Source organism: Saccoglossus kowalevskii, chromosome 6 (genome assembly GCF_978046115.1).
Source record: "Saccoglossus kowalevskii chromosome 6, keSacKowa6.1, whole genome shotgun sequence".
NCBI lineage: Eukaryota > Metazoa > Hemichordata > Enteropneusta > Harrimaniidae > Saccoglossus > Saccoglossus kowalevskii.
Window position 1 is genome coordinate 24738079 of NC_140646.1, and position 15285 is coordinate 24753363.

The following is a 15285-nucleotide window of genomic DNA, read 5'->3' on the forward strand; positions in this document are numbered from 1 at the left end:
TATATTCGTTATACGTTATATATATACATGTAATCAAAATGGCTGATTTTGAATGCTGTTCCAGAGCAATATCTCTCAATATGGACAAGTACTTGTTTGACGATCAGATACAAATGTCAATCATTTTAATATTAAAAAATCATATTCCTGACATGGTTATATTCCTATAAACAAAACTATATATCTTAAATTTGATAACTAACGGGGACTGTGCCATGCATGGCTTGTTACCTAATTTGTGTGATAATTCGCTGATTCCACTGATATCTAAAGAACCAGTCATTGGATTTTGATGAAACTTGGTACATGGACGCTCTGGGACAATGTGGAGACCTAATTAGTTTTGGGTTGAAATACCATGCATATTATCTTGATTAGTCAATTTTTCAGCTTGTTCACTGATATCTCAAGTACTAATCATCAAACTACAATGAAATTAGGTACATGGATGCTCTAGGATGCTTGTGCACATTAATTACTTAATTTGTATAATTAGTAAATTTTCTGCTGTTTCAAGTACTTAACATTTCGACAAGGTATATGGATGCTTCACGACTATTCACAGATCTATGCATATTAATAACCTAATTTGCATATTGTTCAGCACATTTTAGGCATTTTCATTTGTTTTTTAAGTACCATTCAATACATAGATGCCCTTGGATAATGCGCAAACCTGATTAGTTTAGGGTTGAAATCAGTGTGATATGATATAATTTTGTCTGACAAGATACATGACCAAAATATCAAATAATGGAATGTCATGCATGACTTGCTAAATATTAAAAATATATAGCTTTGTTACATTGGAGGTACGTTTGACTGGAGTGTTGTTTGTGTAGCATTATCCTACCGGGCGAGCGGAACATTACAACCTCCAGCGCCTGGGGTACATTGGAGCTCTGAAGAACTGAAATTGTAACTGTTGTAATTTAAAAAAGGATTTTTATTCATCAACAATATAATAACTAAACAGGTTTAATAAATTGACTTATCAAAAGTTGATCCAAATAACAAACTCCATGACTTTGGAATCTGCCACACTCTGGATGATGTCACATCTGATGGATCCTGAAAAATTAGCATAAAACACTAAGATATTACAGCCATTTGATTTGAAAAACTTGCATGTGCTTTTTTATCACTGCCAAGGAGTATGTCATCTTTCATTGATCCTCTAGCACCACAGTATTGTTTGTTAGACCACCTAACTTACATAAAAAAAATAACTTTTCTATTTTCCACCTAAAAGGATCAATTATTTTAAATAATAAATTTCAACCTCTCCAAAAATATATTTAAATTTACCACTTCCCCCAAAGTATTTTTTGGTGGTCCAATAAGCCATGACATTAATTTTTTAACTTGCCAAAATATACGTTGCCGATATATTTACTATAGTTACTATTCAGTTGTCTGAATGGCAAATTTACTTATCGGGGCTATAGAAATACACATCGTGTCAAGCTCTGCCTTACTAACAAAAAGGTAATTATTGCTTGTACCAATTTCCTTGACTAAAGGTCTATCCTCTGGGGCGAACATCTGGGCATCCAGTTATTTTCAACGGCTCTTCGACTGGGGTTCCACAGAAGCATGCGCAGAGCCGATAGAAATGCATGGTACAGTGGTGCGCAACTTAGCAACGTGGTAGACGTCTTGTGACGTAGCTCTGCCGGCCCACAAGGATTTTTATATCGTAATGGGATCCATATATTAAAAACACACATGACTTTTCATACATGCATTCAACTTTTTATGACAACAATATGAAGTAATCTACCAATAATTTTTATGTGACATAAGCATACATTTACCTTTGTTGGTATAACTTTCAACCAGTGATTTAAATACGTTGTTAAGGATAGTGCATCTGATATGTTGTCACCTTCTGAACAGAACACCAGTAACACTGCCATGGATATATCCTTATTACAACTGCAATGAACAAGTCAAACTGTTCCATCTCGTATATAAAATATCAAACAAATGTTTCTTAACGTTGCACTGAACCATAATAAAATCCTTAATATTTAGTCCTATCTAGGGAGTTAAGCATCCTGCACTCCCTAGTACGTTGAAGATTTTACTGACTTACCACTGGGTATAGAGCCTTTTAGCAATACCACCGCCAGGTATAAAGACACCGCTTGATATCTTTGACGTCTCATTTTTATGTTCGTTACACCACGTGGAATCTCTGTTTTCCAGCCGACACCACTTCAATTCATCTTTCATCTGATCACCAATGATTTTTTCTAGTTTAGGAGTAGCTATGTATCTGAATGAGGAGCTAAAAGAAAACAAATTTGAAAATTTACATACAGTGATTTCAGTCATTGTCAATATCATTCCAAAAAATGTTATTATTGTTTTTGACACTTTTCGTTTTTTCATGCCACAGAGTAGATCATTAGTTAATTGGGAGGGGGGGCTATTTGGGATACCGTAGTCTACAAAACAAATCTGTGGACAAAAATTTTAATTTTAAAAAAATGTACAGGAAAAACTACAGAAACAAAATTGTGTGAAAGTCCATACACAATTAATAGCAGAAAAGTAAACAGTTTTACAACAACATCTTCATGAAAAAAAATCTCAAAATTAAAAGAATAAAAAAAAACATTCTCCAATGTAGCTTTTACATAGAGATGGAATTAAAACATGTAAAAATAAAAACTTTCAAAACCAAAATGGTCTCCAATAATAACACCAATTATGTTGTAATAATTCTAACAACATCAAAAGATTAATAGAACCATTTTTAAATTCTTACTTACCGGAAGTCATTACCCTGCAACTAAACTCCCCCATGTAGGTGGAATGCATCACCAATTAAGAATACTGATTACTGTAAAAATGTTTTATCTACTTAATCATCTGATGACACCACTTACCCTTGTAGTTGTGAGTCCAATCTTTCATAGGCATGGCTACTAGTAAGCATGATAACTTTATCAAATTGAAAACTTGTTATCCAATCTATCAAACCATTGCAATAGTCTGCATGTTTTCCCTACAAATGCAATAAGATTCGTTATCATGTTTGAACTGATCAAGGTTTCTGATGAATGAATGTTTTACATGTGTATTACCGGTACATATGTGTATACATAGTATTCTGCTCAAGTCTAAGGCTGGATTTTACACAAGATGACTGTTAGTGAGAATTGTTTAATTGAGGCAGCCATGTTTATTGACATGTTAAGAAACAGCAACTACTGGAAAAGGGTCTTCTCAGATATTTCTAAGGCACCCTATTTCTAATTTCTATTTTACTGTTGTGTTTTTTTTTTTTTAGTAATTTTAAATTTTCTGTCATGAGCTGGTTCTCGAAATAAAAGCTATTATTATTATTATTACCGGTATTACTAAGTATAACCATGGCAACTAGATCCAGCCATTCTACCCTGGTACTGTCACATAACGAAAATGTATGTTGTTATTGGATACTTACTTTAACAAGGGGAGCTCTTTGCTGAACCACAACTAAATTATTTGCAGCTGAAAAATAAACTGAAAGGAGGAAATCAAGTGTTACTACTGTAAAATCTGTATTAGAAGCCGCGACTTCTATTAAAATGGTAGAATGCAACAGAGAGGATGCGGCTTGTACCATATTAGAGCATCTACACTTATGAGAAATAATGAATTTTTGATTCTCAATTATTCAAAAAGATTGGGTGCGACTTCTATTAGAGATGCGGCTTCTAATACAGATTTTACGGTACCAGTAGTTTCAATCTTGCAGGTAATACATTGTTACCCCCAGTGGTGAAGTGCAGGTTGAATTAGAGGAATTTGGCATTTTTTGTTTACAGAAGTGTCAAATTCCCCCTACAAGGGATCTAAATTAGCCTGACAAGTTGGCGTAGGTGGCGCCCTGGACTGCTGCGATCCCCACCAACGCCTGACAGAATAGTGTAGTTTTCGTCGGCAATTTCAAAACAGAAACTCCACACCCAGATCTAGATTCTGTTGTGTAGTTATGAATATTCAATGAAGTAGTCATGGTAACTCTGTTAGTCATAGATTACAACGTGCTAAATATAAACAAACGCCACTCAAGATTACGCACGATAAAGATAACAAGTCAACAATCCCGTACTTTAAACATCAGAGATATTAAAGGGGAAATAACCAATATTATCGAGCCAGAACTTTCTGAACAAATGTCGAATGCTTTTGGCGCCAGCGAATAAATCAGTGATTTCCCAAAGCCAGTTGGTAGAATAATCAACGCATCTTCACCCCGATCATGGAAGGTACGAACGTCGTGGCTCCTTCCGTTAGTACCTTCCATGCCCCGATACAGTGACGCAATTCCGAGTTTTTGTTCAGACTTCAACTGGATGTTCAATTTGCTCTCAAGTTCAACATTAGCCTGTTTGATAGAGTTGATGATTAAGTTGAACATTTAACTGGTACTTGTGTCCACGGCAATTTGACGCGTGCTGTCGGCAACCTCACACATACTTTTCAACGAGTTGGTAAATAATGGGCAGGAAGACGATCAGAAGTGATAAGTTGTTGTCTCAACAATCGCAACGCTTCGTGAATGGTTAAATTATGACGAATGTCAAAATCAATAGTTTCTGAAATCTGATTGGTGCCGACAAAAAGTTGTCGGAGATAAGAAAAAACTACACTATTCTGTCAGGCGTTGGTGGGGATCGCAGCAGTCCAGGGCGCCACCTACGCCAACTTGTCAGGCTAGATCTAAATATGTGTGTAAAGTACCCAAGGGTGGTTGTATGTGTATTTTTGGTGGGCCATTACTGCCAATTTATTAGTGGGCACTGTCAAACATACAGAAAACATCATATCATTTAAAATCGCTTTTTTAAGTTCTAATTGTCATATTGGATGGGTATTTTGGTGAGCCAATACTGCCAATTTATTAGTGGGCACTGTCAAACATACAGAAACATCATGTCATTTAAAATCGCTTTTTTAAGTCTAATTGTCATATTGGATGGGTGTTTTGGTGGGCCATTACTGCCAATTTATTAGTGGGCACCATCTAACATACAGAAACATCATGTCATTTAAAATCGCTTTTTTAAGTCTAATTGTCATATTGGATGGGTATTTTGGTGGGCCATTACTGCCAATTTATTAGTGGGCACCGTCAAACATACAGAAAACATCATGTCATTTAAAATCGCTTTTTTAAGTCTAATTGTCATATTGGATGGGTATTTTGGTGAGCCATTACTGCCAATTTATTAGTGGGCACTGTCAAACATACAGAAAACATCATATCATTTAAAATCGCTTTTTTAAGTCTAATTGTCATATTGGATGGGTATTTTGGTGGGCCATTACTGCCAATTTATTAGTGGGCACTGTCAAACATACAGAAAACATCATATCATTTAAAAATCGCTTTTTTAAGTCTAATTGTCATATTGGATGGGTATTTTGGTGAGCCAATACTGCCAATTTATTAGTGGGCACTGTCAAACATACAGAAACATCATGTCATTTAAAATCGCTTTTTTAAGTCTAATTGTCATATTGGATGGGTATTTTGGTGGGCCAATACTGCCAATTTATTAGTGGGCACCGTCTAACATACAGAAACATCATGTCATTTAAAATCGCTTTTTTAAGTCTAATTGTCATATTGGATGGGTATTTTGGTGGGCCATTACTGCCAATTTATTAGTGGGCACCATCTAACATACAGAAACATCATGTCATTTAAAATCGCTTTTTTAAGGTAGAGATGCACTTTATTTGTGAATTTCAATCAAAAATAGTTTTTTTCGTTTTTTATATAGATTTTTATCTAAAGAACATTCTGTGAAAATTTGACCAATGAATTCTTATTGGAACACCGTTAAAATTGCTGTTTATTTTCTGGTTAAAAATAAAAAACACTCACACGTGGCAATGTTTATGTCCAATTGCCTAATTTGCATGAGTAACCAAATAACAAGACCTTTGATTGACAATATGCAAATCGAGATTGTACGGGTCATAGTTCATTCAATTCACGCGCATATGCAATTATTCTCAAATCAGTTCTCGCTCGCTAGCAAACCAAACATTATATTTCCTCAGCGTTTTTTCTTAATTTTTATCATTACATTATGCGTGGTGTGAAAAGAAAGAGAGGTAGAAAGAAGATTCAGATGATTTCTATGTCGGAAGATGCAAAAGCTACACTGAAGGCATCAGCCCACCGAACGAAAAACAAATCGATGTGAGCGTCCAAACATGACTTCCCTGAAGGCATGAATCCGAGTTTCTGATTGACTGAGAGATTTTATTTTTAAATAATTGTTCTCAAAAAATAAACTGAGCATGTGAAGAATAATTTAACATTGTTTACAGTGATAACTGCTCATAGTCGAAACGAAGCTTACCCATTCACGCTAGTCACAATAAACATCATACTCTTGAATAGGCGTCAATAACTACGGTAAAACTTAGACTCTATTTTAGGCATTAGGAATGATTGAAATGACGCCAAAATACACCTTAAAAGTCCCATTTTATTTTTTTTCTAAATCCCATCCCGAATTTATGGCAGAATCTGGTCCCTCAAATAAGGGACACGTGAGCTTTGATTCTAACCGGATATATTGCACTGGATCGGGAAGATACAAACTTTTGTGTATCTTTTGTCCAATGGGTACCTGTACTTCGATCATTCGCAAGTTTTGCTCGGTGGTGCGAGACAGCTTTGTTTGCAACCGGACGAACTCCGTTTAATTCAATGAAGCAAGCAACTGACAATGCTAAAATAAATTGCAAAGGTACGCTAAAATTAATTGAAAACAACCAAATAATTTCAATGAAAAATAAATCACAGGGAGAGGTAACTTGATACATTACGGTAACAACTCTTTCGACGCGCTGACCGCTTCTCCGTGTCTGAAGTTTTGCTTTCCTTGTCATAATACTTACTGATTGATGATTTTGTTTTGATTTTTGAGTTTTTTAGCCTGCAACACGGCCACGACCTTTGCTTTTTCCGTGAAAAATTGGGAAGTTTACGTGAATTTGACGGACATTTCATTTTTTTAAACTACCGAAGCACACTGTTTAGCACTCCTGTTTTTTTCATTTGCCGATTTCTATTCAGAAAAATTCGACCGCTCGAAAATGCACCTTAATTTTGCACTCTTAAAACATGTCAGATTTCCAACACTAATTATTTAAAACCGGTCGAAATTTTAAAACTTTTACGTTAGGAGCTGGAGCTCTCTTCTTGCAGGCGACCGTCGCCGGTAGTACAACAGCATGTTTTGTACGTACATCCGTGCGCTGATTTGTCTGCGACTGTCTTAGAAAATCCCTGAATCCTTATTCAGGGATTTGCCAAAATCGGAAAAATAAAAAAATGCCTCCTTAAAAAACGAACATAATTCAAATATTTCTTTTAACAAATATGTTGCAGTGGGAAAAATGGGATTGGAAACGATGAACAAAACTTCTGTGCCTCGCGTTTCGATTCTAGGATTACGCGATTATTCATTATTGTGCGTTCGCTTCCTGGAGTTGGTTCTCAATACTACATAAAAATCATCAAGGATAAATAATTTAATATCCCACTTTGTACTCTTCACGGTAAACCATAGGCTCTGAAATACTCATAGATTTTTTATTGAAAATACATCGAAGAGAAGCCATGTTTTGATCGTGATAAAAGGTCACCTTCCTAGGACCGCCCCCTGTTTAATAATTCATGAGATGACGTCATATTTACTGGGCATTGCCACATGTTTTTACCGACCCCATCAAAACACTGGTATGAATGACGTGTTTCTGATTTATATATTCAAGAGCAGTTGTTCTGGTCCAACGATTTTACATAAAATGTCTATGTCTATACGTCAACTTTCAATTTCAATAGTCTAGAAAGTATGACAAAGTATGACAAAGCAGTAAATCCCGGTTTAACGCGCAAATATGCAAATTAGCCTTTTTCTCGTCTTCTATTTTTGGTGAATTCTTGGGTTTTAAATTAAAATAGCTGATAGACGCTTTGGCCATTTGCCTCGAAATTTTCACACATTATAGACAAGTTGTTCCCCCTTCAAAATGCGTCCGGACAGTTTATTACGGCGAGTGGACAAAAATAACAAGTCCGCAATTAACATGGATATATAAATTATGCAAAAATAGAAAAGAGTGAATTTTGAGGTCATGCTGTGCGACTTTGAAAGTCGTTAGAGAGATGAGTGGACGCATTTGAATTAGTAGTATACCAAGGTATCCAGTGATGTAATTTTACCCACAAATGGACTTGAAGTTTTTAAGCTAATTTTTTTTAAACCACTTTTGTCCAAAAAAGCATATTTTTGACCCAAAATCAAAAACGCATTCTGGATATTTAAAATAAAGACAAGTTTTACAAAGTTTGTATAATAAGCTTTCAGAAAATATATAACATGTTGGATATATAATACCATCTTCATTGTCTAATTACTCAATTAAAAAGCAAGCCAAATAAACTGCATCTCTACCTTAAGTCTAATTGTCATATTGGATAGGTATTTTGGTGGGCCAATACTGCCAATTTATTAGTGGGCACCATCTAACATACAGAAACATCATGTCATTTAAAATCGCTTTTTTAAGTCTAATTGTCATATTGGATGGGTATTTTGGTGGGCCAATACTGTCAATTTATTAGTGGGCACTGTCAAACATACAGAAACATCATGTCATTTAAAATCGCTTTTTTAAGTCTAATTGTCATATTGGATGGGTATTTTGGTGGGCCATTACTGCAAATTTATTAGTGGGCACCATCTAACATACAGAAACATCATGTCATTTAAAATCGCTTTTTTAAGTCTAATTGTCATATTGGATAGGTATTTTGGTGAGCCAATACTGCCAATTTATTAGTGGGCACCATCTAACATACAGAAACATCATGTCATTTAAAATCGCTTTTTTAAGTCTAATTGTCATATTGGATAGGTATTTTGGTGGGCCAATACTGCCAATTTATTAGTGGGCACCATCTAACATACAGAAACATCATGTCATTTAAAATCGCTTTTTTAAGTCTAATTGTCATATTGGATGGGTATTTTGGTGGGCCAATACTGCCAATTTATTAGTGGGCACCATCTAACATACAGAAACATCATGTCATTTAAAATCGCTTTTTTAAGTCTAATTGTCATATTGGATGGGTATTTTGGTGGGCCATTACTGCCAATTTATTAGTGGGCACCGTCAAACATACAGAAAACATCATGTCATTTAAAATCAATTTTTTAAGTCTAATTGTCATATTGGATGGGTATTTTGGTGGGCCAATACTGCCAATTTATTAGTGGGCACCATCTAACATACAGAAACATCATGTCATTTAAAATCGCTTTTTTAAGTCTAATTGTCATATTGGATGGGTATTTTGGTGGGCCAATACTGCCAATTTATTAGTGGGCACCATCTAACATACAGAAACATCATGTCATTTAAAATCGCCAGTTTAGGGCTAATTGTTGTAGTCACATTCCGCAAAAGTTTATGACATCTATGCATCCACTATTGAAAGAAAGAAAAAATAGTGATAATTTTATCACTTGTATTCAATAGGTCAAGTGGCTGCAAACATCAATGAAAAACTTTATCATTTCTATCATCAACTCTACTACCTTCTGTACTGGTTGCCAAGTTTCCTTCTGTTCTCTTCTTATCAGTATTAAATGGATCATTACCGCATACAGGTAAAACACATTCACTGTGTATATAACCTACTTTGACCAGTTCTAACGTAGTAACTAGTAGATCCACTGATAACTGACCAATGTTACCAACTGATACGGCCGGCTGAATAAACAAAACAAAATAAGCATAACATTAGTGAGTAATGGTTTTAAGGTTCAGAAGATTCGGCTCTGTGATTTTTATCGTTCTCCAATATAATTTCTTCATCACTGGTATGGTATTAGAATGCAAAGCACTTTATAAATATTTAATTTTGTAGATAGCAGCCCCCCTCCCCCCAATCTGCCAGATGAAGACTTGTTTCAATTGTGCACGACTATGAACAGATTTAATTTGGAATGTCGCCTTGTATAGCAGTGAAAATAAATGTTTTTATACACCTGCATACAGAGATCAAGGTCAGGGCTTGCTTTTGGCCAAATTGTTCAATACTTGATAAGACATACTACATCAACATACAACATGCATTCCAGAAAAAAAATGGAAAGTAGTCAAAATGATTGTTATAGTTTTTTTATTTACTTATTGACTCTTACACAATCCCTTGAGGGAAAGGAAATAGTAATTAAATAATTACAGCAATTCTGAGAATTAGTTGAACATTCAGTTTTCAAGATCTCTTGAAACTTTACAAAGCACTTATGTTATTGTTCAAACTAGAATTGACTTTAACAGGGGTCGCAATACTCTGGTGCACACTGCACTATGCACATGGATTATTAGCTAGTGCAAGTAAACTCAAAATATAATGTGCACGCTGTGCATGTAGAAACAACATTTTCTTATTTCGTTCACTAAGCCTAAATTAAATTCAACCAGAGGTACATTACTTGGGGTTTGCAACTTGCATAGTACTGTATGGTGACATCATGTCAAGATCCCATTCAAGTCTCTTTTCGTAGATAGCAAGACTGAGGCTACGACCTTCTGACATGACGCATATCAATGTTCAAGGTTTGTAATGAAAAAAATAAACTTTTCTTGTCACTATCATAGTGAAAAATGTAATACATCGAAAATGTACAGAAAATATAGTTCTCGTAATCCGTCATATCGTGGGCAGCTATTTTGATCCACCTGGACATCCCAGTATCCTAGTCACCTCGGGCATGCGCATTTTTTCTGAGTTGGAACGCTAATGCGAGAGCGAGGTTGTGACGGGATCTTGGTATCATGGTATCATGTCACCGTAGTTACAAACCCCAAGTAATGTACCTCTGGTTCAACCAACATTAAGACAACTTTTTTCATGATCTCATGAATCGATAACCCGTAAATTTTATTAAAACTTTAAAATTGGTGCATTTCACAACAAGTTAGTGCAGGTAAATTTCAAATTCAACATGCACACTGTGCATGCAGGGAAAAAATTCTATTTCAATCCCTCACTACCCCATGAATTGACGGTGCCCTGATATTGCCACGCACAATTTATCCAATTCATTTTAATATCATGAAAACTGAATCCATATGCATGTAATTAGTTAAATGACGCTGTCAAGTCTATAGAACCATACCACTAATAATTTATTAATTAATTAGTGGTCTGAGATAGAACATAGCAAACGAAACAAGAGTCCGAATAATTCTCAGAACCGTTATAATGTAGCATTTGGTGTGCATAATGTAATCCTTCGTGCACAGAAACAGGTATGCCCCATTTTTCAAAATTGAAATAAGATCGATAACAACACAGGGACTGAGCTAGCAAGTAATTCATCGTATTTTCGATTAGCGCCCAACCTGGGAATACTGTAATAAAAGCCTGTGAATTAATTTGTGAAGAACACTGTCCATTTTTTTTCAGTCCGTGGGGAACAGGGATTGTATGGAGATTGTGTAATAGTTTTTCTGTATTGTCGCAGGTCTTGTGTATGTGTATGTGTGTGTGCGAATAACCTGTTAACCCCCTTTTAACCAATATATATTTTGTGTTATCCTACCGACACCATAAAAAACCTTGTGAAAATAGAGGGCATTTTTGCCTGATACCTTAAAATACCATAGCCATTTTTGCACATTGTCTCTTTTGGTTTTACATCTCCTGAACTTTAGATTATGGAATATTCTTACAACTTCTTGTATGCATTATATCTATTATGATGTCCTTTATGTATTATACTACTTTTATGAAATACACGAAAGGTATTTTTCTAGTCATCACTAAAAAATCACACATGGTTTTTTTATGGATTGGGCCATATTGCTGTTGGTATGGATTTATGGTTTATTGGCGATCCGCTCCGCTAGGATTGCCCTTATAATCACTTTTGTCGTTTTGTGTGTGTGTGTGTCTGTGTGTGTACATTTCCAGTGTTCCAGTGTTCACGTAATATTTCTTCTGTGATTTTTTTGGCTTGGCCGATTTCGTTCAAACTTGGCAGGTAGGTCACACCTTAACCCTAGTTATAAGGAAAAATCTGGAAAAATTTTTTGGCCCACCGTTGCCATAGCAACAGCCAAAAAACTGATTTTTGGATAGCTTCGCTCCAAATGTATCTCCTCCTACAAATTTGGGATAAAATACTTCAAACATAGCTCATTCTACTCAGCTTGAGTGTGGGCACAAAGTTACCATTTGAATTTTTGATATCTGTTTTCATTACCGAGAAATTTGACCCCAAAGTTGGGGTAACTTTTCACCAGCAACGGCTCGGCTGGTTTTGTTCATACTTCACAGGTAGGTCGTGCCGTCACTAATTGGAAAAAAATCCTGGCCCACCATTGCCATTGCAACATCCAAAAACTGATTTTTGAATACTTTCGCCCCAAATGTATTACCTCCTACCAGTTTTGTACACAGTCAGTTGGCATCGGTGTCGCTGGGTGTATATGATAAAGGGAAGTTGTGCAACCAAATTTGCCGAGTTCGCAGTTTTTCGCCAATAAAAAAATAACTAAGGCAACAACTCACGGTTTTTCAGCATTTTTGTAATAAAGACATTATTCTCTATCAATAATCCGCCCAAAACAGGAACATTTCTACTAATTCTTGTGTTTTTTAGACGTTTTTCGAAAAACCTGCTATTAGGCTGCAAAAGTAGAACATTCCGGAGGGGGCGAAAGGGAAGAGCCAAATTTAACGCGTAAAAATAGAACGCGTATTTTGACCTCTATGCGGTCGTTGCCAAAGAGCCCTGCGTCCATCGCCTGGCGATGCTCTTCTGTTTCACCAGTTGCGTTTTTTGACTAAAATTTGGGCTGTACTGTCAGTCACGAAAATTGATGAATAAATTAATACACATAAAATATGAATCACGGGCTAATTCAATGGTCACCGAACACTCCACTACTAAACAATCTGTGGCAAGATAGTAGCGTACTGTATATTTGACCCAGATTTGACAAGCGTGGTACAGTTTTTTGCGCGTGTCCGTAATAACGCGCACAAAGGATTGTGGGACAGAGTCCTTTATTTGCTGGCATTCTTGACTTTTGACTGCAGTTCTTTTTTTATATTTTAGAGTAAATGCTTCTGATATGCTCTTAGGTTGCTTAATATCCGTCTGAAATTCTGGACTGTGGTCATATTTTTCGATTAGGAGTCGTATATTTAAATTACTCACTGTGACTAGTGTTTTGCATTATGAAGTATATTGTTATGAAGGTCAACACACTGCAATTTAGGTAAATATTTACCATTTCGTTATTTCATTATTTCGCTTTCCAGCATTTCCGGGAAACGTTTCATTCTAAAAAATGCTATCGCAAAACGGTTGGAAATAATAAATGTAACAGCAGAATACGTCCTAGCACAGTCACTCTACTAGGAGAGAGTAACTGTGGTCCTAGTACTAAACTAAGTGACTTCTAAAGACTGAATGGTGTTTGCGAACTTCGTATTAGTTATAAACCGACGTCAGCTTCACGTTTATGTCACCATGGAAACAGCCAAAAAACATGTTGCTTGTTTTTGAGCGGAGCGGATCGCCAACCAGCCTACCGGCTTGTTATGGTATCAGCTATTATGGACATTATGGTTTTTTATGATAAAATTTGTTACACTTGGATTGAATATGGTAATTTATGGCATTTTATATGATACTTGATTGTGAAATGGTATATTATGGCTTCAGATTTAAAATTTTATGGTAATATATGGTATCAGAGTTCACTAAACCATGTGTTACTATACCATCAAGGTTTCATTAAAATTTGATACACAGGTGCAAATCTGTTTAGACTAATGACATATTTTTGCTTCTATCTGTCCAGACGTTTTTGTTTATCATATTTATACTTAGTTTTTCTTTAGCCAAAATATATCCGTGGTCAAACTGTAGAAATGTTCATTTCTTTTGATAAACAAATTCTTCTAGTGCCGCTAGTCTATAAACAAATGAAAATCATTAACATTTCAAAATGACAGCTGTTTTACCCCATAAAAAGGTTACTACACGGGCAGTACATGTAAATGCTAAATCTGTTGACATTTTCAAAATCATTCAGAGTTTAACAGAATTTGATTGTCGCATTTAGGTAATTATATTTTCTCAAATAAAAACCTGAAGCCATATTTTACCATAACATGGTATTTTATGGTCCAATGATTTCCTTTCCCAAGCCATAAAAAACCATATTGTCTGGCAGAATACTTATTCCTTCTGAAACCATAAAGTACAATATTTTGTGGTCCTGAGGTTATGATAAAATAAACGTGTATTCCCCAAACCATATTTTACCATAACATGGTATTTTATGGACCAACGATTTCCTTTCCCAAGCCATAAAAACCCATATTATCTGGCTGAGTACTTATTCCTTCTGAAACCATAAAGTACCATATCTTTAATTATTACTGTAGCCATATAATGCCATAAGATAAATGCCCTACGTTCTGCACAATCTGAATGCATAAAATACCATATAATTGATTTTAGACTGGAAACACCCCAAGCCATACAAAACCATATTCTGGGGGATAACATTTTTTTGGACCCCCCAAATTCAAATTCTCAAGTAGCATAGTTACTTGATAAACAATGACTTACTCTTTTAGGCAAGTTCACTTTTATCTCTGGTTTCATGATTTATTAACAAAATTCACAGCTGTCATTTTTATCTTAATTAGCATATTTTTGTAACCCTCCTCTAATCGTACAATTTAATTTATGTGTCTGAATTTCATGAAATGAGAAGACAATATTCTATTCTAAATGGAAAACCAAGTTTAATGTCAATTTGATTACTTAAAAGGCAGTACTTGACAAAAAGTCTTGGCTAGTTAGTGTGAAATGTATGCTGGGAAAATAGGTGTCCATTTTTCACATGGTATTTTATGGCGTCGGTAAGAAGAGGGTTAATCGCGGGCGACCATGCAACTAAATCCACTTTCATCACCCTCTCCAATTACTTATGTTTCAGTGTCGAATGCTCAGTCTTATTGAACTGAAATATGAACTTACTAGAATAAGAGTACAACCTTTAAAGTCATCCGGACTTCCTGGACATCCCACATACATCTTGGTTTTGTAGTAATCAAATAAAGTCAACGAGTCTGTGAGAACCCAGTACCTCAAATTTCAAGAGCAGCACACATGACGAGTAGAATCCCTTTTAAGACGGGGTCAATATAGCGCCCCC

General features: G+C 35.5%; 1 protein-coding gene across 2 annotated transcripts; it reads right to left on the reverse strand.

Moving 5' to 3' along the window:
- Positions 1-925: 925 nt before the first annotated feature.
- LOC100375155 (proteasome assembly chaperone 2-like) lies at positions 926-15246 on the reverse strand. Of its 2 annotated transcripts, none has more exons than XM_002741582.4 (7): positions 15108-15246; positions 9630-9804; positions 3458-3516; positions 2898-3016; positions 2099-2293; positions 1818-1938; positions 926-1071 (listed from the first exon to the last, which is right to left on the reverse strand). In XM_002741582.4, exons 1-7 carry the CDS (start codon positions 15162-15164, stop codon positions 979-981), a joined length of 819 nt encoding a protein of 272 aa, XP_002741628.1. In that variant the 5' UTR covers positions 15165-15246; the 3' UTR covers positions 926-978. The 2 variants fall into 2 exon arrangements, with proteins under 2 accessions (XP_002741628.1, XP_085356377.1); XM_085500251.1 differs by having other exon boundaries at positions 15125-15151.
- Between the last annotated feature and the right edge of the window lie 39 nt (positions 15247-15285).

Coding starts and splice junctions, on each gene's coding strand:
- LOC100375155 (XM_002741582.4), bottom strand. CDS start 15,164: ATGTATGTGGGATGTCCAGGAAGTCCGGATGACTTTAAAGGTTGTACT. Junction 3,017..3,457: donor AAAGAGCTCCCCTTGTTAAA/GTAAGTATCCAA, acceptor TTGCATTTGTAG/GGAAAACATGCAGACTATTG. Junction 1,072..1,817: donor TGAAAGTTATACCAACAAAG/GTAAATGTATGC, acceptor CTAATTTTTCAG/GATCCATCAGATGTGACATC.